At 33.4% G+C, this 15,800-nt stretch overlaps 3 protein-coding genes across 3 annotated transcripts; all 3 read right to left on the bottom strand.

The window, feature by feature from the left end:
* Nucleotides 1-836: 836 nt before the first annotated feature.
* On the bottom strand, nt 837-5,117 carry LOC105638698 (NagB/RpiA/CoA transferase-like superfamily protein). Its single transcript, XM_012222542.4, has 7 exons — nt 4,499-5,117; nt 3,591-3,722; nt 2,905-3,269; nt 1,822-2,566; nt 1,636-1,732; nt 1,496-1,550; nt 837-1,262 (listed from the first exon to the last, which is right to left on the bottom strand). Exons 1-7 carry the CDS (start codon nt 4,953-4,955, stop codon nt 1,200-1,202), a joined length of 1,914 nt encoding a protein of 637 aa, XP_012077932.1. The 5' UTR covers nt 4,956-5,117; the 3' UTR covers nt 837-1,199.
* Nucleotides 5,118-6,379: 1,262 nt separating this feature from the next.
* On the bottom strand, nt 6,380-9,770 carry LOC105638697 (cyclin-B1-2). The gene is made up of 4 exons (XM_012222541.4): nt 9,451-9,770; nt 9,235-9,335; nt 7,263-7,360; nt 6,380-6,672 (listed from the first exon to the last, which is right to left on the bottom strand). Exons 1-4 carry the CDS (start codon nt 9,574-9,576, stop codon nt 6,572-6,574), a joined length of 426 nt encoding a protein of 141 aa, XP_012077931.1. The 5' UTR covers nt 9,577-9,770; the 3' UTR covers nt 6,380-6,571.
* A 1,745-nt stretch (nt 9,771-11,515) lies between these two features.
* CYB-1 (cytochrome B561-1) lies at nt 11,516-13,935 on the bottom strand. The gene is made up of 4 exons (XM_012222539.4): nt 13,538-13,935; nt 13,334-13,382; nt 12,078-12,277; nt 11,516-11,989 (listed from the first exon to the last, which is right to left on the bottom strand). Exons 1-4 carry the CDS (start codon nt 13,679-13,681, stop codon nt 11,684-11,686), a joined length of 699 nt encoding a protein of 232 aa, XP_012077929.1. The 5' UTR covers nt 13,682-13,935; the 3' UTR covers nt 11,516-11,683.
* Between the last annotated feature and the right edge of the window lie 1,865 nt (nt 13,936-15,800).

Genomic DNA, 15,800 nt, shown 5'->3' on the forward strand with positions numbered 1-15,800 from the left:
ATATGTTATATTGTCGAATGATTCTTAGCCTAAATGACAAGGGTGATGTCCTTGGACATAAAGATTCCATATTCAATTACTATATTTGCAACCATTTATCATAAAATATATTCATGCTTAATGCAGGTGGTACGATGTTCTTTGTATATAATATTTGAAGGTAAAAAATGTTAAATTAAACAAAGAGAAAAAAGAATATACAATATTTGTATATGAATAATAAAAAATTATCTAAAAAGAATGACAAAATGGAAAGCTACTCTTGCTTGTTAGGACTTTTCTCACCGAAAAAGAGCATCTGCTGTTCTGTTTTCAATCGAATCCGTTGTTCTCTTTGCTCATAATAAGGTCTATTAAATAAGAAGCCAATGCCAATCCCTTTGGTTATGAGTTTTCATTTTGGGTATATGATACGACAAAGATATTTCTTTCCCTTTCGAAAACTTCTCTTTTCGAAAATCTCCACTCTACTTTTAAGCTGAACAACGAAAGAATAACTTCTAAAAATTTATTTTCTTCTCTCCCTACCCTTCCCACTCTAGCACTCTCATCATTTTATGTCTCTGATCCCCATCCATAGTTCTCCTTTCATTCTTACGGTGAAGAGAGAACGAGGAAGTGCAAACATGCACTAACTATGGAAAGGATGTTAGGGAAAAGTAATAGCATAGTAATCAATTAAAGCTATTCCAGCAAAGCAATACAAATGCTAACAATAGCAATATGAAGGGTATTGAATTTTGAATGTTGATAAGAAGCATGAGAAATTATAATGTTACAGAAATTAGTTTGTTCAAGAAGTAATTGAGATTGCAAACATACATTCAACATAAAGCTTTCAAAAGAATCAAATTATCTAGGCAGAATTGACATAAACAACTGAAAATGTGAGCTGTCGGAGCAAAACTGTCAACTTTCAGATTAGAAGTCATTGCCTGCAATGCTCAAATGGGAAAAAAATTGATACAACTAGAAAAGTATGCATGACTAAATCTGCCCGGATAGGCGACTAATGCACCCTTCACTGAGTCAGGGAAAAGAAATCAAAATCATTCCACCGCCAAGGATGATAAAAAGAAAAAAAAAAAAAAAATCATCTGATCTTGTGTCTGCCCTTGTAATAGTTAGGGAAGACCGACATTAGCACAAACAAAAATTCTGGGGCAACACCCATCATCCATCATCTTCAGGCTGAACATCTATATCCACAAATGTTCCCTCCGATACTCTCGCACAATAACAGGCACACTTGTGGGCGGAACCTGAAAAAAGCATGGAACAATGCATTGGCAATTTATATAATACCCAATCATTAAGCAGCAAGCTTTTAAGTGTTCTGTGCTTTCTCATTTCTATTAGTCCATGATCCAGAAGAACATAGCACAGGTGACAGGCAAACCAAACAGGTAATGGATCCATGTTTAAATTGAAGGAAAGTGAATTGTTAAAAAAGAAAACAAAATTGAAATACAAATAACAAGATGCAGTGGCTTACCATGCCATAATCTGTGACTATCATGGAAACGTATTCTGAAGGTGTTGCATCGTAACTGTCATGACAATCCAATATAAGAGGTGGTTTCAGTTAGGCAAACTGATACATCCCAGACTATGATTAATGTTATAAGCACTTACATGAGATTCAGAAGCTGCAGATTTTCTCTGTTGGCACAGCCATCCAAGAAGTTGATTTCCTCTCTGCCACGAACTTTTGAAATGGCATCTGGATCACCTGCAAGTGAAAAACATTTTGATAGCTTTGAACATAGCATCCAACCAATTGTTAATTTATGGAACACCACTGGAGTGAGAAATGCTTACCTAGCTCATTAAAGCATATAGAATCAAGCTGCACCCTCTCATGAAACTTGTATGCTTCACAACAAACTAAGACTGGTACACCGAATGCATGGGCGACCATAGCAACAGACGCAGTCCCAACCCTTGAGTAAACTGTTCCATTGGACAGCACAGATGATGCACCCAAAAACACTCGAGTAACTTCATGCATCATATAAGAAACAGCATTAATATGAGTGTATGTACAACTGACACCCTTCCCCACCAATCTACGAAGTAACAGTTGCCCTTCAAGTTTTGGACGAGAGTCCACTATCACAACACGGAACTGTTTGCCAAGTTCATGGGCATGCAGTAGTATCATTTCAACTGCAGAGGATGACCCATATGTAAGAAGAACATCACCATCTCTGATCTTAGTAACTGCATGCTTAACTATTACCCTATCTGCAAGTATGATCTTCTCATTTATGAAACGATCAATATCTGAAATAAGAGCGGCCTTTGCTTCTGACTCCGACAAAGTCAGGGGTAATTTGGCAATTCTATTCTTTAGAAACCTAATTGCATTTCCCATGCTGATTGAAAGGGGTCGACACTCTATGAGGAAAGAAACATAACTTCCAATTTTTGCTGTCAAATCTCTAACAAGAGTCTTTTCAAGTGGTATTGAGTAATCTTTAATGACCTCTTGGAATGCTAGAAGCATTGCAATGCAGCGAGCATTGCCACCACATATATCTCCTGATAAATACTGCAAACCAACCTGCAAAAACAATAAAAGCTCATCATTGAATAAAAGCATGAGAATACTTGATGCTTTATGTAGTGACCTTGAACAAAGGTCCTATAAACACATTTTCTCCTAGCCATCTAGCTAAAAGATCAGGACAGAGGGCAATTTTTAACACCATTTAGCTCTTATAGAATATCACAATCACAATGTAATGAGATAATAAAGACCACATAAATAGAGCAAAACTCAATTATGTTCGCTTGAACATGCTCACATCAATCAATGTGCACATTACATTATTCTAAAACTGACAAATAGAAAAAATTTCAACCACAAGTTGAGCTGAAAAAAACTCTTCATATGAATACCTTGTAGACAGCTGGATGCATTGGATCAAGTTGGAAGAACTTTGACTCAAGATCAGGGAGCTGAGTTCCACGCTCATATTGAGGTAGATGCCTGAACAACTCAACTCTGCTCCTAGCTTCTGTTTGCTTTACCACTGCACGCTTTTTCGCCTTGTCCACTCGACTCTTGTCATCATATTGCATGCGTGGTTGAGGAACATCTTTCTTTCTATCTTTTTCTGGAGGGCGATCACCTCCCTTCTTCTCAGAAGCCACAACTGTAGCATTATCATTCTTTTGAGAAGGAGGCTTTGCAGCTTTAGCTGATTTTACATTTGCTGAAGAGGCAGCCCCAGATGCAGGAAGAGGTGTCTTGCCACCTTCAGCTGGTAACATCCCCATGAATGAATTTTGAAAAGCACAAACAAACATGAAGGATTGTTATGATAGCATCAGATGATGTAAAGGTCATATTTAAGACTAATAATCATAAACCAATTTTGCAAGCAAAGAGTGATTCGATAACATAAAAGCCAGGTCAATGAAGGGAAATCATGAAACTCTGTTCTCACATATACACAGAGAGAGACAGAGACAAAAGTGTGTTGGAGAGTCCAACGATTGCAATAGCAATTAGAGATAGCTTTAGCAAGAGAAATGTCATGACTTCCTGTTCCTTCACAAAAGAATAAAATAACAATATGCACCTTTTGTAGCTGCTTTTGCAGCTCGTTGAGCTTCTTGAAGGGCACGCCTTTCAGCTTTAGTAGTTTTCTCTTTCAATGACTTTGAATTTGTAGGTAGTTCATTTTGAACTTCAGCTGATACTCCAGACTTTTCTGCAATTATCTATAGTGGTCATTTAAAGCTACAATTTATCAAATAATCATGAACCTCAAATACAAATACAAATACAAAAAATCCTCAAAGAGTCGAGCAATCCTAACAATCACTGTGCTCTATCCATTATGGAAATTTGTTTCCAGAGAACGGTATGAAGATCTTCCTAGCATTCATATATGTGTGTGTGTGTGTGTGTGTGTGTGTGTGTGTGTGTGTGTGAATGGATAGAGCAAAGTGATTGGTAGGATTGCTTGAAGATCTTCCTAGCATTCGCGACTGTGTAAATATATATAATGTCAAAATCAACAACTTCTTTTCCATCCCAGATTCTGAAGTGCCAAATGTCTTATCATTCTTACATGCAAAAGAAAACTATAGAGTAAATTTCTGATACATTACTAACAAGTAGTAGTTCACATAAATAAAACCTTATACAGTCAGTTTTGTATTCCTTTTATTCATCCTCCTTGACAGTTTTTTCAAAAGTACCATTTTCAAATGAAAATGAAATAATCATTTCAAAATAACTACCAATTGGCCCAACGGGATCACACAGTTACAATAGTGAGCAGAATATTTCTATTACTCCTTTAAACATAAAAGTTATTAGAGAAGCAGAAAGAAAGTGATTTTAAACTCTGGCAAAGTTAATACAGACATTTTTCCTCTAATACAAGCAGAAATCAGTTAAGAGGTGAAATATAAGTATCAAATTTTCATTCTCAATAATCCTAACTCGACAACTCTCAATGAAGCAAATTTAAAACCATACCAGATATACCAGGAGGTAAATTGACCACAGACACAGTAGTCAAGCCACTCGCTGGAATACTACTCGCCGCCGGCATATCAAATCCTCTTCCAGGAAAACTACTAGATGCAGCCCTTCCTCCCCTTCCCGCCCAAGCCGTATCATCCGAGAACGACGCCGTAGCAGTAGGAGATGTAGCTGGCACAAACTCCGAGGCATTATAGCTTCCAACAGGGAGAGAATCTCGACGGAGAGGAGACAGCGGGGCGGATGCGTGACGCGGCGGAGGAATCATGACTGGAGAGAGGGAATTGCCGCCGGAAGGAGAGAGGTCAGTGATTGTTGGAGGCGAAGAGGAGATATGGTGTTCGGGTGGACCCGACTGGGTGCGGTCGGGTGATGCAGCCCCGGGAGCGAAGAAACCGACTTGGCGGACCTTGGGGTCGCTGACGGTGCGAGCTGCTCGCCGAGATTCCATCAAGAGAATGAGAGGCGAGGGCAGTTACAGGTACATGAAAATAGCTTTGGTTGATTTTGTTTTTAATTAGCTAGGGTTCAATGGAGAAGAGAGTTACAGGCCTTGAGTAACCTGTGAGAACTAAATATTAATCTTACTTTTATGTTTTTTTTTTTTTTTTAATCAACAAGTTTATGATTATTTGTAAGAGAAACTAGCCGCAGTTTTACTTTCAAAATAAGAAAAATATATACTCCCTCGCGTTCCTTGAAAAATTGTTCACCTTCTTTTTTTTCCACAAGGATTAAAAAATGGAAATTATTATTAATTTATGAATAATTTTATAACTATAATTTTTTTATTATGTCAATGCATCCCAATAAATATAATTATTAAATATAAATTTAAACTAAGATTTAAAAAATAATAATAAATTACGAGAATTATTAAAAATAAAATAAAATTTAATAAGAACATATAATAAACAATTTAAAAATTAACTATAATGTAAAAAAAAAATAATTGAATTATATATCGTTCTTTATTTAATTTAGACAATAAAATAAGTTCTATCACTGTGCATTATCGATGTAATAGAAATAAAATCAAATATCGTAAAGAAAGAACCAAACTCCAATAAAAAATGAGATAAAAGAAATTTCAAATAGAGAGACAAAATAATAATAACAAAAACAAAGAAAAAAAATGATCTGCTATGACAAAAAAAGATTTGAGATCAAGAGTGAATAAAAGAGAGGAAGACGGCCATGGCCATTGACACTAAAATTAGAATTGGATAATTAAAAAAAAAAAAAAAAAGAGAGAAGAAAAAAGAAAAAGAGAGAACTATATTATTGTAATATTATTAAAATTTATTAGGTTTGAAGTTATATTAGTTTATGCTGCATTATATAGCCTATCAAACAAAATTATATTGCACTTTATGTACAAACAGTAAAATATTTGATATCGAGAACAAAAGAAAAAAATAAGAGGGAAAGAGAGAGCTGGATAGCTATAAGAATTAAGAAAAAAGAAAAATAAAATCTTTGCTTCATGCTTTTTAAATCCTTAGCTATAAGTAACGAATTTGTGTTCCTCTTCATCTCATTCTTTTGTGTTTATGTTTAAGAAATCTAGCTCTCCTCCCACATTTTTCAACAGGCTTCCTTCTAAAATCCGCAATGAAATGGAGCAAAATTGCAGAAACTTCATCTGCTACTCATCATGAATGAAGAAAAATAGCTTTGGCTCCTTGGTAAGAAGCTTGTCAACCTAAAGACTTTAGTGGTTTGGGGGTCTAGACACTTGATCTCTCTAAGCGAGGCTTTTTCAATAAAATTAGCATGAGGCTTTAACGGTAGATACTGACACTTTCAATAAAAGTTTTCAAATCTGAAAAGTTTCCAGCACAAACAGCATCCATATTCAAATGCAATAAGGGGTGATAAAATAAAAACATAAAGCAACTTAAACCAGATTTGGCAACATGACAACAATAAAATTGTTATGGTCTCAGAGTGTATGATAAGTTCAACAGATCATAATACTAAGAACATCAACAACAAAGTCCACCAGCAATTGACATAAAATGAAGTACTGTTTTGAACTCTTTAGGCATTGGCTATATGGTTGCACTATATGAAACTGGGATACACTGGTCCCTTGGAAAGTCCAAGTTGTACTTCCATACCATGATGCATGTCGAGAGGCCGGTGAGTTTCAGATTCGCGAGGATCTGCGGCAGCACCCAGAAAAAGACGTCAATCAGCAAAAGTAGGAGATCAGAAACATATCAAGCATCTATGACAAACCCAGCTTTCAGCTTTCTAATCTCACAATAGTAATTAGGAGATAAACTTTCCAGTTACTTTTTTCTCATTAAAATTAACAGTAGTTCGAAGGAAAAATGCAAAATTAGGCACCTAGCCTAGTCTTTCAGTCCACCATTATGGCAGTTAGAAAATGGGGACTGCTACCCCCATTGTATAGCCTACAAAACTGAAGCCCCTTCATCTACTTATGAACCCAAAAAAACATTGCAGTAAAAATAGTAGGCCAACCTTTACCCATTTTGTTTCTTTTTTGGTATTTCTGGGGACATAGGGAAGCAGCCCAGAAAAATTATTGATGACGGCAGAGATCTCAAGAAATTGATGTCCTATGACTTATTGAGAGGAAGGATACAATTCCAAAGACTTCCCTAATTTTAAAATTAAGGCATTTAAAAAAATCTGAACACTTGCACAGTGAAAAAGCAATTTAACCAACCATGAACTGTCAACTTTGTAATAGCACTATGCACTGTATTCAAATAGAATTACTTACCGTTCAAATAATCCTCAAAACCAAAATCATCCAAGCTTCCTGTATGAGCTTCAAGTCCTAGCATTGAAGATGGAATTGGTCCTGGTGGCCTCTGAAAACTGCAAAGTTCTCACAGAAATATATATAACAGAGAGGTATCAGTACAGTCCAACAAAAGCAAAATTAAGAATGTTAAGTTACTCCGATACAGAAAAGGAAAAAATAATGCCAAAAAAAAAAAAAAAAAAAAAAAAAAAACCCTTAGTATCAATAGAGTATTGTGCAAATATCATGCTTACAGAAAATGCATATAATAGAACCTCCACAAGGAACAGGAAAACAGAAGTAATCAATCATCCATATGAAAAATATGAAGTATGATTTTCATTTTTCATAATAATACAGTTACCAAGGACAAAGAAGAAAGAGACCTTTGCACTACAGTTATGTATGAACCCACTCTTTGATCTAATCTTGCATGGTATCAAGATTCTAAACTATCATTTCTAGTATAATTTTCAAATAAAATTGCATGGTACCAGAGCACCCACATGCTTTCCAATTCATAGTATTGAACATGGTATTCTAAATGACAATGACCATGACAATTATACAACAGTCTTCAATAGCAACTTTCATTTAACTATACCAATATTCAAAATATGCTTCCAATAGACTTCCAAAAGCTAGGTAATACTTTTATTCCCAGAAATTTAGCAATTGCCTAACATATGACAATTTACCAGGACAACAAAATGCGCAAGACATGCATAAATAACACCTCCAAATAAACCCTACTTACTTTGGCGAGTAAAGTTCAGTTCTCATATCAGACATGTCCAGTTACAACAAGATAACGTGAAAAATGTTTAACATGATATGCCTCCATAATCCCACAGGGTTCCCTCTCAGTACAAACAAAAAGATGAAAGAATATTATTCAGATGGATAGCCTTATCTGCCATCAACATGTATCACCAGGACATCCTTACCTCCAAATGAATGCCTATTTGCTTGCATAAGAGGTTCAGATGCATCAAAATAACATCAAAACAAACATATTTGGAACTGATTTACTGATTTAATGATCACAAATGGTTCCTTTTTAGGAACAACAAGAGAGTTGAGAAAAACATTGGGATGAATAACCAGATATAAATGAACATAAACATGAACATAATGTCTCCAAGTTATCCCTACTCTCTTAGGAGAAAAATCTAACCACTAAGATGTAAACATCTCCAAACATGACTCTCTGATTCCACATTGCTCCATTTTAGCACCAATTAAGAGTTGGAAACGTTTTGATCTTTGTATGCATTATATGAGTGAGTTCTTCCAAGTTAGAAAAGAAGAAAATAATTCCAAACAATTAGGTAATGAGTTATTTTAAAGTTCCATATTCTGATAAAAATTTATCACCAAAAACTAGGTGCAGCTACTTCTAAAATTCCAATTTGATCTTCCGGATTAATTGATTGTTCATTCTCGACTTATTAAGGAGTCTAGGCTAATTACTTTAGTATCAGTTTTTCCTTTTGAAAAGAGAGTTCTTCCAAGTTAGAAAAGAAAAGAAAAGAAAGAATCCAATTTAACCCTAGATTGTTCATTCTCAATTACTTTCCATCTGAAAACTTTGAAAAATTCAATTTTGCTTCTACACAAATGGACCACAAATAACTTAAAACTAATCAATCGAGTTCCATACAAATAGACCACAAATACCTTAAAACTCCAACAAAAACAGAAAGTATCCGCTTTTACCTTTGACATTATTACGGGCAGCTAAAATATCAAAATCACAGCAGTTGAATTCCAACGAACAGATCCATCGATAATAAAATGTGGTTTTAAATGGGAATACCTAAAACCCTTTTCTAATTTGTTCACCTTTTCTAATAAATAAGCAACAAATTAAAAAACAACGAAAATTATCATTAAAAAACAAGTTGTAATTTCATTTATCATAAAATCCTGCAGCCAAAATACATACCGGGAAAGAATTTGCCTATCAAGATCCATCTTCAACGGGAAGGCTGACCCATACGTGTTTGCAAGGATTTTTCTATTCATCTCCTCTTGGGTTTTCCTGGACTAAAACCCCCAACGGAGAAAAACTCAGATCAGTTTGAACTAAAAAGAGAAAAATTCTTTCGGTTGCTACTGAATGAGTAAAAGGTTTTAGAATAAGCGAAAGTAAAGTAGTTACCGATTGGTAGGCTGTTTGGAGAGGGTGAGCTCCGACGAGGTCGCTCTTGACGCCATGAAGGCCGAATCGAAGAGCATCGTTTTGGATGCCCCCGATTTCATGAGCAATTGATTTTGGCGCTTCCATTCTTCCCAATACTTGTTCTTCTTCTTTCTCTTCCTGTGAAACTGCTTTTATTGTGTTTCTCTATATGAGCTGCCTTCTATTCTCTATGAACTGGCTTTGCGTTCAAGCAAGAACCTAAAAGAGCACCCGTAGATGGTTCGGTCCGAATAGAGTTCGGCAAATAAAATCAGTTTATCACTAATTAGGATCTATTCGAGAAAATTGACTATTTTAATAATTATTAATTAATGTTACCTTATTTTTTTATAAAAAATTATATTAATCTCTAAAATTTAATTCGCATTATTAAATATTGTATAAAAAAAATAAAAAAATAGCCTTTAACACTGGCCTTTTGATGGATCAATTGCAAAAAGCTGCTAATAGATTTATTTGCATAAACAGTATATATTAAATCCGTATTATATATTAAATTATAATGAATGAAATAAAAATATTGTTGGATTATATTCATAAATATATAATTACTAAAATTAAGTATACCGTATTAAATATTTGTTCGAACAATTTATGCTTAGCGGAACTTGAAACTCGGCCAAAGTACAACGGAAGCGTTTCCTAATTTTTATTATTGAATTACCACTTAGCCCGTGTTATAAGATACTCCAAACTTTTATACTAGTAGACTTCTAACTTTTTTGTTTTTTAGAATAAACTGATGAAATATTATAGTGGGAAGGGAACTTCTTCTATTCAAATGAGCTCCTCAACGCGAATGCAGAGCTTTTTGAGCAAGGTCATGAGACACTTTGTTACCTAATTTAGAGACATGTAAACAAATAGAAGAACTACAAAAAGAAAGAAGTACTGCTCTTTCAACTTCTTCTGGACTCAGCTGAGTTGAGAGTTTGAGAGCCTCTGCTGGCTGCTGCCATAAATTTCATCCTTGTAACCATACCAAATCCACATCACAGGTGATCTGATATTGAAATGTCGGAATTGATCTTGAAATAGCCTCCTGCGAGTGGAATCCTGAATGCAATCCTTGGAGACGTGTATTGAGTAACCATATCCGCCATCGTTGACAGAATCTCAACTTGAGGTGTATTCAGGTCCTACAATTTCTGAATTAGCCATGCTGTGAATCCTTCTTGAACAAATTGATCTCAGCAATCTCAGCGGGCACAACATCCAGAGCTTGGCACTCGACAAGAACATGCTTTATGAGTGAAATGCTTCACCTTCGGCAGAATATGCTGTTTCCACATCTTTTTTGAAAAAGATTGCCTTGCGGAACAATGAGTAGACTTCTATTTTTAAATATTAATCTAATGGTTCTTATATTTCATTATCACTTACTATATGCTCCTATTACATTTATTTAATTTTTATGTTAACCAACCAAAAATAAGTCAAAAAAAAAAAAATCAATAAGCGCAATTTTGTGTTTAAAAAATTACTTGGTAGTTTTTCATATTACTCTTCTCTGTTTTTTTTTTTTTTCAACTTCAGAATTGGAAAATTAGCAAAATAGCAAAAGGACCATATACTTAGAAATAATAAAATATAAAATTAATTTTTAATATGTCATAATATAAGAATTAAATAACAACTCAGACTAAAGAGTAAATTGAAGTTCAAAACTATTTAATATAAAAATTTAACAAAAGCTTGTAACGGTTTGACAAAGTTAAAACAGAAGAACTATTTAAATTGATTTTTTAAAACAAATCCTAATTAGCGTACTTCACTTCACTATAAGACAGGGACTAAATCGTAATTCACAAAATAAATAACATATAAATCTGCACTTTGCACTAGGTATAATGCTAGTTTTAGATAAAACATCATTCATCTTCATTAAAAAAAGGATATTTTGGTTTAATAAGCTACCTAATGGTGAACTCTCCCTCTATAGTCTATGCCAAACTGCCAACCCAAGAAACTGGAGAAAGTAATGGTTGAGATTTTGAAACAGCCAAAACCACTGAAACCTAACTTTAAAGTAATCATCTCTTTCCAATCATTCAAATAGAGTTTCCAATTACAAGTTTTCTATGATCTATTTCATCATCAGCAAGAATAAGCCCTATGAATCACATGGAGTAAGAATACACCTTTCGGTCAATGATCATTTTAATGGAAATATCAAATATACATACTGTGCCTATTCTGTTGCATTTCTGGTGATGTCTTCTTTGGCGCGCAAAGGAGTGATTGTTGCAAGAACAACAAAACCACCTAAAACAATGATCAAGACACCCAACGAGTTCACTAGCAATGCTTCGGTAGAATAGCGTGATATTACCTTGTTGGTTTGGAGGAATGTGGCTTTTTCTAAGATGCCAGTAGTAGCAGTAGCAACAGCCAGGGCATAAATATAAACCCCAAAGAATACATGCCAAGGAAGCAAGGTTGCTCTGCTATTTCTTGAGCCACCGGGGTACCAGTAGGTTACAAATGCTGAAGCCCACTGTAAAAAAGAAATGATTGTGAGAAATAGTCGGCTTCAAGAGAAAAAGCATTAGGTCACTGAAAAGAAAATGAAATATTAAAAAGACCTGGATGCCAAAGAGGAAAAGGCAAGCTAGACCCAACCAAGAATGTAAGCTGTAAAAATTGTCAATGCCTTTATCATTGTGGAATTTCAAAGCAGCCCATACACCAATCAAGCTTAAAGAAAAAGCGAGGAGCTGTAGCGTAAGATGAACTAATTTTTTGAAGTTTTTTGTTCCCTGAACAGTCTTGTATGCTAGCATGGCTGCAACATTCCATAACACACATTTAAACCAATATTCAGAAACATTAACATTACATTGGTAACAACCTAGTTCAAATCCAAATTTAGCTTTCATAAAGCCATGTCTCTAATTCATAAATATTAATTGAAAAGTAATTTAATTCTCATAGATCAGCATTGGGTCATCCAGGATTGTGGCATCTATAAAATAATTTCACCATTTGCATTGAGAACGTATGTTATAAGTCTATTTGATTTTATCAATTGCTAATTTCTTTTTTTGTCTAGTAGATACCAATTCTTTTACAATTCGTCAAAATATTTTACAACTCATTAATTTCCCATGATGCGTCGACTACAATGTGTTGCATATTAGCACAATAGTTCTACAAAAGGTAATAATTATACCCTGGAAATTGTTTTGTTTCCCTCAAACCAAAACATCTCAACTTTCTCTAACCTCGTAGGAGGCAAAGCAAACTCATTAATCTATCAGAAAGTAGTTTTCCCATTTCAACTCTTAACAAATGTAGAATATATAAGAATCCCATATTCTCATTATCTACTAAGTCAAAAAGTTCAGCTTCAGATATTAGGATTAAGCTAGAGAAGCATCAAAGAATCATACAACCATGCATGTATATTAAATTTAAAAGTTTACATGGATTATCCTAGTACCAAAATAAACACTAGCACAAAACCTAACTCATCCATTCAAAATTGTCCTGGCAATATATCACCACATTACAACAACAAAGAACAGAACTTATTATGTTAATCCCTCTCTGAAAATTCTTAACAGACTAGCTTATTTTATAGTAGAAATTCATAATGTAAGAGAATACATTGATAAGTCATTTCTTTTTGTGTTTTTCTCTACGAGTACTCAAATATTGTAAAACACATAACAAGTGAAAAGAAAAAGAGTATTACAAATAGCTTCTCTTCCATATTCTTGCACTATAAAACGAAGCATTTCCAAGAAAAGTTAACGTGGCATCAAAGTTTTTGTTAAGATTCAAAAATCTCATTTAAATTATCCAAATTTATATCTAAAAGCAGAAAGAGGTCACTTACCTTCGCCATTCATGAGGATAAGCCCAATCACCATTAAAACAGGATGGACCTAAAAGAGACAACAACAACAGACTAAATTTGAGTTCTCCAAACACTAAAACCAGAAACAGAAGCCACAAAATCTTATATACTAGGAAAATTTATAACTTTGAAGATACAAACTTATTAAAATGATATCATAATTTGAAAACTTTTTCAAATTACATTGAAGATTAGATCTTTGTTATCGGAGACAAGAGCCAATCCTCCTCTATAATGCACCGACCATGTCAGCACCAGAGCCGTCACCAAAAAACCCAAAAACCTGACTACTGTAAAAATTGGGAATTTGATCACAGGAACTCCCATTCTTTGACTGCTAATTCTAATTCCAAGGAGGAACGGAGAGTGAGAGAGATAATAAGCGAAAAAAAAAGTAGAGATGGAGAGGGGAATGTGGGAATTATTTTCTTTTATCAAGGGTTTTTGAGTTAATTTGGGTTTTGGATCTGTGCTTTTCTTTATTTGACAGTAGATCAGAAACGAAGATTCGTAACATTTTCAGATCGCAACATTTCAGAAATTCCAATCCACGTTTGACGTTTGCTTCGCTGCGTTTCGATTCCTGCAAAGAAAGAAACAATTTCTTTTAAGGGAGAAGTGAAAATTACTATTCCTTCCTTAATGTCATCATCCATTATTTGATCCTTTTTTTTTTGAAATACATTATTTTCTCCCCATATATTATATTTGTAATTCCGTCCATTTTATAAAATTTTTTACCATTAATTTGTATTTTTTATTTATTTAAAATTTTTTATTTTCTCACATCTTTCATCTTCTTTTCTTTTTTTTTTTTTTCCTCTATTATTCTTCCTCAAATCGTTGATTCAATTTGTGATAAGATGGCAAATAAAATTCACAAACTGATCTCTGCTTTCGCAGATCATATCTTCTTCGATGGCAATTTGCGTTTCTTTATATAAAAACATCAAATAAATAATTATTTTTTTAGATTAATTCTTTTGATTTTCGGATGAGAATCAAAAACAATATTAGGAGTCAGTTATAATTTAATGATTTTTTTGTTAAAAATATTTTCAGGTTAGTGGTTTTGGCGTCTGGATCACCTTTGATGATTTTGGGTGCTTTGATTTCTCTGCATTTCTTAATAACCCAAGCCACGATATACGAAGAATAGCCCATACTTGGAGGTTTTTCGCTTTTTGGCTGCAGTGGTATCTCCAAAGGCAATTTTTTCGCTTTATTCTACGCTATAGTATTTCCATTAAATTTTAAAAATCTACCGTTAATTTGTAATAAAAAGACCTAAATACTCTTTTGGAATACTTAAATACCTTTTATTATTACATTGAATTACATAAAGTGTCATCTTTTTAATTTTTCTAACTTTATTATCCCCTCTCTTTATTATCCCCTATCTTTTTAATTTGATATTTTCAACCACGACAACGATGACCGATAACGCAACTGACAATCGGCGATTGCAGCAACAATAATAGTAAATACAGTAAAATCGATTATATACATAATAAATATATACATATACCAAATAACATATAACATATTGGATCAACACAGTATATATATATATATATATATATATATCAATAAATACTGTAAAATTAATTAAAACACTAGCATATTAATAAAAAAGGGGCACAATAGTAAAAGTATATCATAAATGATAATAATTTAAATCTTAAAGTCAAACTGACATTCTATAAAAATATATTTTAAAAAGTAATATTTACTATATTTTCCAAATATATACCATACGATTGTTAAAACCCTTCTATACACAAAAAAAAAAAAAAAAAAAAATTCATTTGGTTTCTCCAAAATAATTATCCTAACTCCGTCCTGTGGATGGTAGAATTTAGCGATAACCAATGATTGATGGTAAGTAGAGAGTAGAGTTAATCGATAATGATAACTACATGTGATCATTGAATTAAGAAACACGTACACAATGATTTTCTATTATGCTAGGTATAGAATATCCAAATTGTTATCTAATCACTTTGAAGATCTTTATCAATATTATCAAGCTCATCACTTAGTTTTCTTTTGTTCATATTTCCTTTTAGTTCATTTAATTCTACTATATGTCTTCGAAAAAAAAAAGTGTGGTCTAGAAAGACGTTTGCATATAATGATTTCTAAAAATAAGTATATTTTTAGTAATCATATTAACAACTATTTGAATTTAACTTTGAGTCTTGATCAATGATGGAAGAAAAAAGGGAAAGTATTCGTTCAATATCATGAAATTAAAAAATTATTCAAAACCCAAATATCTAATAATAATTACACTTTTTTAGTATATAATTATATCAATTATTTGCAATTTTTTCACTCAAAGTTTAATTATTGGACCCTTTCACGTGTTTCACACTAGTTCTAAATGTGATTTAACTAATCTTCTTTTCCTTTTGCAAAGCTAACCAATCAAAATGTAACATGT

Source organism: Jatropha curcas, chromosome 4, assembly GCF_041381405.1.
Source record: "Jatropha curcas cultivar XTBG-Jc1 chromosome 4, XTBG_Jcur_1.0, whole genome shotgun sequence".
In the NCBI taxonomy this organism is placed as follows: domain Eukaryota; kingdom Viridiplantae; phylum Streptophyta; class Magnoliopsida; order Malpighiales; family Euphorbiaceae; genus Jatropha; species Jatropha curcas.

Coding starts and splice junctions, on each gene's coding strand:
- LOC105638698 (XM_012222542.4), bottom strand. CDS start 4,955: ATGGAATCTCGGCGAGCAGCTCGCACCGTCAGCGACCCCAAGGTCCGC. Junction 3,723..4,498: donor TTTACCTCCTGGTATATCTG/GTATGGTTTTAA, acceptor AGATAATTGCAG/AAAAGTCTGGAGTATCAGCT. Junction 1,733..1,821: donor TATATGCTTTAATGAGCTAG/GTAAGCATTTCT, acceptor TTTCACTTGCAG/GTGATCCAGATGCCATTTCA.
- CYB-1 (XM_012222539.4), bottom strand. CDS start 13,681: ATGGGAGTTCCTGTGATCAAATTCCCAATTTTTACAGTAGTCAGGTTT. Junction 13,383..13,537: donor ACAAAGATCTAATCTTCAAT/GTAATTTGAAAA, acceptor TGTCTCTTTTAG/GTCCATCCTGTTTTAATGGT. Junction 12,278..13,333: donor TATCCTCATGAATGGCGAAG/GTAAGTGACCTC, acceptor GGAATGTTGCAG/CCATGCTAGCATACAAGACT.
- LOC105638697 (XM_012222541.4), bottom strand. CDS start 9,576: ATGGAAGCGCCAAAATCAATTGCTCATGAAATCGGGGGCATCCAAAAC. Junction 9,336..9,450: donor TCCAAACAGCCTACCAATCG/GTAACTACTTTA, acceptor TGGGGGTTTTAG/TCCAGGAAAACCCAAGAGGA. Junction 7,361..9,234: donor GATAGGCAAATTCTTTCCCG/GTATGTATTTTG, acceptor AGAACTTTGCAG/TTTTCAGAGGCCACCAGGAC.